This window comes from Anneissia japonica, unplaced genomic scaffold (genome assembly GCF_011630105.1).
Source record: "Anneissia japonica isolate Jap-2015-1 unplaced genomic scaffold, ASM1163010v1 scaffold11779_len1430905_cov172, whole genome shotgun sequence".
Lineage (NCBI taxonomy): Eukaryota > Metazoa > Echinodermata > Crinoidea > Comatulida > Comatulidae > Anneissia > Anneissia japonica.
The window spans coordinates 1,123,502-1,135,791 of record NW_022740041.1 but is presented as its reverse complement, the minus strand read 5'-3'; the positions used below and the strand labels follow the sequence as shown (position 1 = coordinate 1,135,791).

Genomic DNA, 12,290 nt, shown 5'->3' with positions numbered 1-12,290 from the left:
TTAAATTAATAAGAGGGAAGTAGTAAATAGTCAATGTAACAAATAGAAGAAATGGCATACAGAGAGTAATACAAGTTCATAATTTAAGAGATTGAACTTTCAGATTATTATAGAAATACTCTATGCTGTAGAACAATTGCATAAGCCTTACAAATTGTCATTCAATATTTTCTTTGAGGTCAAATTTTGATAATGAGGTCAGATATCACCTGATAATGCTGGAATACACTGTCAGTGGGAACTAGAAAACGTCTATTTGCTTGGATTAAAACAGTACTACTATTATTGAACAAATTCAGTTATTATATTGTGGCATTGCAATGCATTCATAATCATGGAAAGTGTTTAGCCAATCAGTGGTCTCAATTTTAAAAAGGTACCCAAGATGATGCAAGTTAAAAGAATGCTCTCATGATATCTAATTTTAAAAATTAACAAAATCTACAAAATCTACTTTCAAGAATAAATTGTGTATATTGTCCCAGAAGTATACAATTTAATTATTAGAAACTGTCTACCTGTACATCTAATATAATATTGATTGCAGATGTATTGTCCCACAAGGAAATACAAAAAAAAAATCAAGTTTTTGAAATTAACTCATTTTAAAGTAACATAAAACTTATCAACTTGAACATAGAAATGAGTGTATTTAAAAAATGTTTACACATAATTTTACTGTGGAAAATGACATTCACTTTCAGTCACTAGAAGTGTTTATTATCGTTATCCAGTATAACCATCAGGGTACACATTTTGTTTTTATTCAATAATTTCTATGCTCAAGTTAATAATTTGTATGTTCTGCAATATGAGAAAGTTAATATAAAAATTACTTTTTATGATTTTTTGTCATTTTAAGTGGACAGTATAAATGCTATTCAATTCTATAACCCAACTTCTATAATGCATTATGTATATGGAATTGTGTACAAGGGGTATGTGTAGTAAACACTACTCACACATGTGGAAATTCATTAACATTGGGAAACCTTTCATGAGAGGTATACACAGGTGCATTGGGCCACAGCATGTTGTGTCTTATTGATGTATAGAAATAGAATAATTATGACGATAGCGACGGAAACAGCATCGACGACGACAGCGATGATGACCTTTAAACTTAACATAAGTTGTCAGAAAGTCATGAGCTATTTTTAAATATTCAAAATTTGGTTTATTTTTTCGATGAAAAATAATTGTTTCTTTATGACTGTTAATTAATGAACTCATTAATTCATTTAATTATTCATATAACATCTTGATTAGCTTTTGCTTAATGTTAGTGAGTTGTATGTGAACCTTTTGCCGTATAATCCAGTGCCTCTGAATTTATCATAAAATTCAAGATTCAATTATTGTATTTTGCTGCCTCGTACCCAATTAGTTTTCTCAGCGAATGTATGCTGCCTTTAAATAAAAATGATATTTAAAAAAGTAATTTATACAATGATATAAAACAGATAGGAATAAGATTCAAGATTCAATTATTGCAGTTAGCTGCCTCGTACCCAATTTGTTTTCCCAGCGAATATATGCTATTTAAAAAAAGGATATTTAAAAAGTAATTTATACATTGAGATAAAACGGACAGGAATATCCTCTAAAGAATAAATTGAAGTTGATCTTTCCCCTTCAACGTATTTTTTAATGAAAATAGCGATCTAGTTCTCATCCTGTTTTTATTGCCTGGTTCATTTAAGGGGTTTAAAGATGATGATGATGATTTTATATTTTCTGTATCATCTCAGAGATGCAGAGGTAATTGATTGTACAGTCACATATTGGAGATTTAGCTATAAACATAATCCTAGCTTGGTTTTCCAATGGTGGTTTTATCATTTTTAATTTCACTTTAATGATATTCTACCATAACTGCTTACTTTTGAAATTGTGACTTCTCATGAAATTGTGGTTCAGGTATTTATTACTACTATAACACATTCAAATCTTATATAAAGAGCCATAGATAGGAACCATGGTGAAAACTGTTGAATTTTCATGATCGTTTATTCTAATGACACTTCATATAATTTTATACTTAAATCCATTTTTCACCCAAAGGATTAGCAAATTAAGTTGTCTGTATCAGTCAGAGAAGTAGATACGAGATATGTAAGGTGATTTAACATGGTGGAAAGGAGTTGCACTTTGGTATAAGAGGGACTAAGTTCGATAAATATCAATGCATTCCTCGTGCCCTTGATTAAGACACTTGGTTTTAGTGAACCTTTTTGCTAAGCCCCGGCCCTTGGATATTGTTGCTAAGGTCACAAATTCCTGGCCCTGTTCTGATTGGTCAGTAATTAAGTTTGGTTGACACTCTGGAAAGGTCCATTACCTCGTCCTTCCGATAAGGTATTAGGGATCTTTCAATTGCACGACGACGGTAGGACGTAGAACGTAATGATGTCACTGAAAGTCGTCTGTGCACGCGAGAACGTTAAGTTCTCATCTCGTGGATGATTCTAGGACACAATTTGGCCAAATCTACGTATGCAGATAACGTAGGATGCCTGATAGGACGGTGACACATGAGTGATTCCGTTCTAGCTTCGCATCGTTGCGCCAATGTGAAAGCTCCCTATTAAGCCATTGGTTGTATGTGAATAACAGTACACATACAAACACACACACTAAGTCCGCTATTCAAAAGGAGGAGATTCTCCCAGTCTATAGACAATATTAGGAGCTGCACTCAAAAGTAGCATGTTCCCATATGCCTAACTTGAATTTTCTCATAGATTTCGACAAGGACCATAAACTTTTTTTTTATATATTCTATCAATTGAAATTTAAATTTCGCTGGCATTTTTTTTATATCTATGTCTACCCAGAATGTTTTATTTAGTTATATATTCATCCCAAGTGGTTGTTGTAATTTTATTATGGAAGACATTGGATTACAGGCCTACATTAAACAATTATTAGGAAATACCCAGAGATTTTCTAGTCAGTTGTTGCCCCATGATATCTATCCCTTGAGCTTAATAACGTTTCAGTGGCATTTTTTTTTTAGCCTAGGCTACCATTTTATACTTTATGACTCATTCCCACATGTTATCTAACCAATCAGGCAGTTTTGTAAAATAATTGATATTATCATGTTATATGGACTTACGGGCTTAGCTTAAAATTATATTTTTATCACAGTAATGCAATGGATAGAACTAGCATGATGTACTCTTTATGTGCCTCTAAGCTATGCATGCTTTTATCATTAACGAATATGAGCTAATGTATACTTCCTATTATGTTACTGTTATTCATAATAGGTATAGTCAAATTTGCCAAATTTTTCAAATATTGTTTATACAGGTCATAAACTTATGGATATGTTCATTTATTCATGCGTTTACTTATTGATATATTATTTATATTTTTATTCATTTCTTATGTACATTATTTCTAGGAGTTGTTTAGCATATTTTGACATGATCCCTTAATGGATTTAGTTGTTTGGACATGCAGGATGTAAGGGATCATCTGAGATGTTCCCGCAAGATCTAAATATTTTCCTTGAAAAACGCAACACCATATGCTAAGCCTTATCAGAAAGCCATCAACAACACGTACATTTGATTTGAGAGAAACTATAGACTTTGAGAAAAACCTGTATTGACATTGCAATATTAGAGATTGCAGTGAATTTACAAGTGCTTGATAATAGATTATATGTTTAATGATAGGAACGAAATACTGTTAGAGCGTTGTCTTTCATCTGAAGAGGTAGCTTGCGACGTGAATAGATGATTATACTCCAAGTTACTTGCCTAAATCCAATGATCTTCCAAGTGGAAGATAGATGAGAATTTTGTAATGATTAAAGTCTGAACGAGTATCTGTGTTCCACACGTACGCGCCCATTTCATTACGGTACATGAATATAAAAAAAAATATTCAGAATTGTCTTAATTTGCCCGAGATGAATATTTTTTATCGAGGACATGATTAGATGTCTAGAAGCGTTAGCTTACAAATAAGATTACATACTTGAGTGTAAAAATTGTGCTAGCTAGATGACTAATTAATGCATATTTCCATTGGTAAGCCTTTGTAGTAGTAAGATAGTAAAAGGGGGTGTTGGATTTTTACAAGCATCCATGTTACTTTGTTTTGTATTTTTTTTTCGTCATTGTACTCAATACTTTGGAGAGAAGCTCATCGTGGCGATGGTTCAGCCGAAATTTAGAAGCAAATGTTCCTAAGTATAATAAAATTTCGAAAGAGGAACAATAAAGCTAAAATAATATTGAATCAAAATGGCTTGCATCACTTTCTAAAGTGCTGGTCATACTGTCTTTTAATAATAATGTTGTGAAAAAATGTGTCTAGCCTTGTAGCATATAGGCACACATAAACACACACAAACATGCACCCACCTACGTCAACGTCGTTGATATGTCTCATTGCGGTATTACCAATATGCTAGTCAATGTTATTGCTCATTCGTTTGATATATAATGAACAATTAATCAGCTTGGCTACCTTACATCATGAAAATGTTATGTAAAGGTTTTGGTATTCTTAGCAGCCTGTCTAGAGTCAGTGAAGTTGTTTTAATCATAATAAATGAACTGTTCACTGGAGTCTCGTGAGAATTCATTTCTGTTTACATTATGTTCACAAAAATTTGATTAGTTGCCAAGTTTTTTGGCCAAAAGTCATTTGGTTTCTTCCTAATATTCTTAGAAAAATAAGGTATAAAAATGGGTAATGTACAGTATTATGTCTGGATTTTAGAATTATGTGTAGATGTATAGAATATTTTCTCATATTATTTTTCTTGTTAATGTTTTTGTTGTGCCAAGATAATGACAAGAAATATTTGCCAGAAAGTTCCAGTGATTATCGGTCATTAGTTAATAGGTTGCCAAGGAAAGCAATCTCTTGGACCCAAATTATATAGGCTCTAGAAGGATAATTATTGTGTGTGGAGTACAACAAATTTATTTATAATGATAATATAATCATAAGATCTGTATCAAGTATATTCACTTTCAAAAGTGCTTGAGACAAAGCATGAAAATACGGAACTTGAAAGCATGGAATTTAACCCAAGAAATGTCATAAAATAAAAATGCAGAAGAAACCAGCATCCACTGCTTTGTGTACCAGCACTTTGAGGCCCTTAGTGATTCTTGATTGATAAATTACTGCAACATTCTAATTCTTAAAAAAAAAAAACCAATTATATTTTACCATTTATATTTGTCTTTCGTTCTGTCATAATTGAATACATTAAAGCAAACTTCACAGCTTGTACCTTAAAATTTGCATTTTTCTCATTTTATTCTCACCAGATTCAACGTCGAAACATATCACACCAGTAGGAGTACAAGCGCAGTCAAAGACCCAAGTAACTTCAAACACTAGTGTGGGCGCCAAGAAAGCTAATAAGAGGAACGAGAGGGGCGAAACCCCCCTACATTTGGCAGCCATTAGAGGCGATGCTGAGATGACCAAGAGCCTAATCAAGCAAGGAGCAGAGGTCAACGTGCAGGATTTTGCAGGTAGGATTAACACAGTACCACTCAAAGTCATTGTTAATGATGCTAGGTCGTTGACCCTCATTATGTAATCAAGCATTGATGTTTTGCTTAAGCTGTTAGTGGAGGCTCGGGTTCATTCATTCAATTTAGGTATTCTTGCATAGTCATTATTAATAGAAAACCACTAAAGCTGATTTGTTTCCCTTTAATTCTCATCCAATCCACCAATCACAAGATACAATAGGCCTATACATTGATGTCCTATATAAACACATTTTATAATGCTATCATCGTATTCAAGAAAGGGAGGTGTTTTTCATCATCAGAATGCGGAAATCCTATTAGCATTTTTTTTGTGTGTTTTCCTTTGAATGTATTATAACTGAAGCTCTGTACTCACTATCAAGTTTTTATGTTACAAATAAAAGTGATATGCCCATATTTGGGTCTAATATGACATCATCATGCCCATATATAAAAGATATGACTTGGTAGTTATAGCAGTATCTTTAAAATTTTTGTATATTCTATTACTTTCCCCTTTTCAGCTCGTGATTATAATAAGTTATTAAATATAGACATTAAAATACTCCCTGAAGCCCATATTTTTTGTTTCAAACTAAATATTTGAGTTCCCACAAACATACCACAACAAACCACTAGATTTAACCTCTGCTGATGACCTTTAACCTTTACTAACTCTGGTTGCACTGAGGTCATGCCCAACCTTGAACTGTGTATCCAGATTTATTCTGAAATTTTTGAGTGATTGTCACAACCATGGAAAAACATCATCTGACTTGATCTCATAGATGAATGTGTATTGCTTGAGAATGTTCCGCTAATCATTACAATCAACAGAACAGCGAACTTGATGCTTTTTGAAATTTAACGCTGCGACAGATTATACCAGCGGTTCATGGACGTTCTCCTTCAAAAACGAATGTTATATAGAAAACAGTGAGAACTGTAAATCTTCATTTAACTATAATACGCTCTTATAAATCTCAACTATTAAGTGTTTTTAGGAAAGAAATTTTATTTGCATTTGGCTAGGTCTTACGTTTATTTCTGTCTAATAAATCGTTGGATATATATTAAACATTAATGTAGATTAGTATTTTTTTTAATCTACAGAAAAAGAGAAAAACAGCAAGTCTGCATATATTACACTTTTGTGTGCATTTTATACATGTACGCTGAGGGCTTCTGCAGGCGAGACATCATTCATCATTTATTTGACAAAGCAGGCAGGCTTTAACGTGCATGATAAATACACAGTTGATCATTAACTGATTCCTTACTCATCATTTCTTAATTTTTCAATGCATAGTTTATTTATGCCACAGACAGTTTCAGCCATCTGGCACTAATACCTCAAGAAATTCAATTTACAGGTTCAAACATTTACCATAATTAAAACCAAATGAAGATAATATTTTTAGTGAACGCTTGATCTACAAAAGAGAATTAGCTTATCAAGGAATTGGACCAAGCATTTGAATCTGGTTTCACAGTGTTGGAAGTATTTATGCTAAACTAGAATCTCCTAAGGAGATACTTAAATAGTAATGGTGCTTTATGTCTCCTATTATCTTTGTTTTCTGATAAGACCAACATTTTTGACAAAGGAGGCTGCACATTTGACACCTGCAGGGCCTGGACGCTGCCAGCTACTCAGTGTTGGCAAGATTGCTTAGATCTGTGAGTAGGGCTAGAATGAGAAACTTGTTTTATTATTTGTTTGGCCTAACTATGTTTTGTTTCGCTTTTTTTCTATTTTTTTTTTCTCTAATATTTTTTAGGGTTATGAAAGCACCAAAGTTTTTTTGTATCCTTGTTAAAAAAAAAAGTGGTCCAAAAAGTAGTAGGGCTAGAATGAGAAACTTGTTTTATTATTTGTTTGGCCTAACTATGGTTTGTTTTGCTTTTTTTGTTTGTTTTTTTGTTTGTTTTTTTTTTTTACCAATGTAAAGACTTTCCACTGCTGATCTAGTTAGGTTCACACGAGTGCCCTAGTATCCGGATTGGGAGCTAACCGTTAGCACTCACCTGTGTAAGAACGCCGATCGGTTAGCACTAACAGTTGCCAGGATCTGGACACGCTAATGGTTAGCAAGTTGAGCGTGTTTCTATCATTAATTCTATCTATTCTGTCGTACGCATTTCCAATTTCCAGTTTCCTATTGGCCAGTGATCTGATCATCTTCTTGGTATCTAGATCGTGATTTTCTTGTATGAACACACGGGGGAGTGCGTATGTTTGTAATCCACATCCTGCTAACCGTTAGCTGCCGTTTGAACTGTTTCAAATGGCCAATAAACTTTTTCCACTAGCAATTATTTCATGAATATATTATGCCTGAATAAGTTAGATAGAATAATATATTTCCTTAGAGATTTTTATACATATTTATGTTGGAACACAAGGCTGTGAACATTGTGTATTCTGATAAGCCAAGCTGTCTGTGTAGCTATATCATCGGAGAAATTTGTTTATTAATAATTCAATAATATAAATCATGGTTAATGTTGTTAAGAATTAGTGATGGTTTTCCTCTCCTGTTTTGTATACTTCAGAAGATTTATGATTTAAAGTAAATATTATGATTTAAGTCATTACAGACTAGGTACCGGTAAGTAAATCAAATCAATAATATTCCTGTTAAGGTATTTTAATAAATTATATTTGTTCAATTTATTCTTTAATTACTGTGAAATTAGGATCGTCCAATTCCTATCCGTGATATTTATTAATTACAATTTAATAATTATAAAGACGGTTCCAAAAAAAAATGGATCAGAGATTAAGGTAAACAAAGTCTATTAAGATTAAAGCATGGAGTTTTTTTTTCATGAGAAACAGTCGGCTAAACTGGTGGTGGCCGATGGGTGGGCCATGCAATCGAGATCTCTTGTCTCCCGTTCAATTCCTATCGCTACCCTCATATTTCAGACGGAGGAACGCAATGCAAGTTACAATGATCATAGTCTGTCGGATGAGACGTTTAAGCCATTGGTCCTGTGTGGATTATGGCCCATGTGCATGTTAAAGAACGCTGTACGCTCTTCAGAAAAGAGTAGGGAATTGTCACCACCAGAAGGACCCCACTGGATGTAAGTCTTCTTCAGACTTTCATGGGTTATCCTTGGTGTTTAGACCAAATAAATTTATCCATCCATCTGCCTTCACCAGAATTGAACCCCTGAATTTAAAACATCTCAAATTACTTGTGTTACAAATCCCTAGCAAGTATTGTATGTCACAAAGGTAATCCCAAACTTTACAGCTTTCATAAACATTGTATTTCATTCAATACTTTATTTATAATGCATGGCTTATCAAATTCATCAACATTTAGCATTGCAAAAAAAAAAAGAATTAAATATTGATTCATAAGCAGTTGAATGAAATCCTGTAGATGCCAAATTAGAGTAAATCATTTAGTAGCTGTTTATTAACTTATAAACAAAACAAAAATGTGATAAAAACGATTGATTGAAAATAATATCTCTGTATACATCAACTTTTAAGTTTCTTTTAAATAAACTTGACCATTCTATTAAATATTTAAAATTTATAATCCAAAGTTGCCTGAGTTTCATGTTAATTTCTGTAGTCTGTTACTTTCTCCCAAGGCAATAGTAGAATGCCCTCTATAGTTGATGCTTTTCGGTCAAAGAAACCATAGGAAATGATATGCATCTTAGCATCCATTGATAAATAACAGAATATTAATTGTGGATAATACAGAATAAAAATTTTATTTTTCTATGATTTATAAGGAAATAACCGTAAGTCCTGATAATGTACTTATATGTTATATGTCATAAACATAGATTGTATTATGATCCACTGCTTAGTTTCTGAAGATTAATTTGGAATGAAGCAAGCTACAGAATATTATTTCAAAATTGTTTTATATTTCATTATTAGGAATGATTTTAAGTGAAGGCAAATATTAAAGACTGTTATTCACAAGAAACAAAAATAAATTTATCTTGATAAATTTAATGGTTTGATAATGTACTGTATTCTATTGATTTATGAAATTAGATTGACTTGGTTAAAGTGGAAATGAAGGACTCCTGAAATTAAGGCAGTGAAGACCATATTGCTCTTTCACAAACAGTATAAAATTCAGTCTTGTAAATTTACTCGTTTCTGAGCTATCCAATTGACTTAATACTAATAGAAAGTAATAGTAAAACATTAAATAAAAGCATGCTTTATATTGAATTTTCAGATAAAATCAACATCTTACATTGGCTAAGTATTGTTTTTCATCATAAAATCAAACTCATAATTATATTTCTTTGAATTTTGACCTTGGGGCCACTTTTTAAAGGCCTAGTAGTCTAAATATTTTGCTCTCGTTTGATTCTTTGTAGACGAGTGTGTTTTATTCATCATAATTAGGTCAATACAATTCATTATCCATTCAAAGGAGGCTAATGTTGGGAAGATGTCGTCAATAAAGTTGATCTCTTTGGCTTAATAATATTCATAATGTCTGTTATAATGGTGATTTTGTAGTAATATACCACCGCAGAACAACAAAAAAAACGTAATACCAGAAATAGTTTTGCTGGATGAGTAAATACCCTTATGAAACAAAGTAATGTGGTTGATGAGTATGTTCTCGGCTTTTGTCTCGTGAAAGACCTGGTATTAATTGCACAGGCACACCCATGCCATAGCTAGCATGAGAACCAGGATAGCATGGAGGTGTTGTGGCAAGTGCAGACAATAGCATTGTTTCCTTTTGCAGTAGTATTAGCACCCTCTGAAAGAGATTATTTCCCTAGGAAGGAACAACAGGACTAAATGCTAAGCTTTTAAAGCCACATAGATTTCAGTGGCTTTGTAGATAACAGGAAGTTCATTGTCACCAGATTGGATCATAGTGACAAGTGACATGCAGGTAAATCACAGGTAAAAGAAACTGCACTGGTACCAAGGATATTAGACACAAGATAGAATTCCCCATAGAAAAAAAAATTGTATCACTGCATTGCATTGTGGGTAAACTGCACTAACATCCAGTCGTATGCGGCACCTCATTAAATGGCACCGCATACGTCTGGATCTGGTTTGGCTATGAACTTACAAAAATTGTCATCATTGGAAACAGAAGGGCACCGCGTACATCTGGATCTGTGTAAAAGATATGACATATATCTTCTTCACTTTTGCTATGCAAAAGTTCTATCTTGTGTTTCTAGTATCTTTGCTGGTACTAAATGCAGACTACTGTATATATATAGTTAGGCCTAGTATAAGGTGGTATATTCTTATACGTAGACAAGTCCCAAGTCTCTTATTTTTTATTATTTTTCTTCCTTTAGGACAGCGCCAACAACGAGATTTAATTTGAGAGTATAGATGCGGAGAAATAGAGAGTGGGATGGCAATTTATTTTGGGTACTATAGGTTGTTCACAATAAAAAGATTACAGTTTATAGTATTCAATGAGTAAATTAAATCTTGGAACCCAGGCCAGCTTATCTTCTGCAGACATTTCTGAAGGAGCTAATATTGCTCTATTGCCATAGCATAAAAAATGTACATAGTAACAAAGTAGGCATACTATGTGAGATAATGCATGAGAAAGATTTATAAGCTTGATATAGAAATATGCTTGGTTTGTTGAATAATTACCGTGACAATCAGATGGCCAAGTTACTGTCTTGACATGTTTCATTGAACCAAATTGACTAGTTGGCTGACCAGTTGAATAGATGTCTAGGTAAGAGTGTGGCTACTTCATAGTAATAATTAATATGCATTGGGTATTGTTATGGATATTTATTTCAACTTCATCTTATATTTTTTTTATAATTCAATATTTTAAATTTTTAGTAGCAGCTAAATATAACTTTTCCAATTTTATTATTGATGTCCCTTTGTTAAATTTAAAATTCTTTCCCAGCAATTATTTGTTTTTCACTTTTTCTGCATTTCATTGCTATATATTTGCCTAATTATATAATAATAATTTAACATAGAATATTGCATAAATATATAATAATAATAATTGTAATAATGATAATAACAATAATAATAATAATCTGAACATAGAATTTTTACAATATTGAATTTCTACAGTATGTCATCAAATTGCTTTCATGGGAAAGGATAACTGATTTGCTCAGAATTTATGTTTGTAATTTGAGATAGATTTTGGAAGAATAGATTAATGATTGTATGTTTGTACTAAAAAAAAAAAGAGATAGAAATGGTTTCCTATTGTTTGGTAATCACATTAACAACAAGATAAAGATTAAGAACTACTCCAAAAGAAATTAATCGTGGCGTGTATACTCTAGTATAGACTCGTACATTTGACTGGTAATTAATTTAAGATTTCTGTCTAGTAAAATGTCTGTAAATAAATAAGTTAACACAGAGTTTTGTGAATTTACTCATTGGATTCTTTTTATGGGCAATTCAATCTTCCATTGAAAGTTTTTTTTTCATATATCACCACAGAATGTATTGTCTTTAATTTGAGGTCAACAGTCATAGATCACAGATCTTATTACTTCCATTGATAAAGGCATGTGTCAGTCATTTCAATCTACTGTAATTGAATTTCTTCTGAACACCTAACCACTGAATACTGTATACACTTTTTTTTTATTAGAACACATTTTATAAGAACACCGAGGCTGAAATTGCTTAAAAATTAAAAACAAAATAAGAACAAATAGAGGCTGAGGTAAAATATCGAATGAGTTTTTCATTTAAAAATAATAAAAAGAAAACATCTTTTCTGTACCTTTATTTGCAGTTGG

General features: G+C 32.3%; 1 protein-coding gene across 4 annotated transcripts in view; it reads left to right on the top strand.

Moving 5' to 3' along the window:
• LOC117118127 (ankyrin repeat domain-containing protein 12-like) overlaps window positions 1-12,290 on the top strand; it is a 115,822-nt gene that overhangs the window by 61,554 nt on the left and 41,978 nt on the right. For all 4 annotated transcript variants that reach the window (XM_033262632.1, XM_033262631.1, XM_033262634.1 and 1 more), the window contains one exon: window positions 5,304-5,513. In XM_033262632.1, coding sequence (XP_033118523.1) covers window positions 5,304-5,513 — 210 coding nt within the window. The remainder of the gene's footprint in view (window positions 1-5,303; window positions 5,514-12,290) is intronic.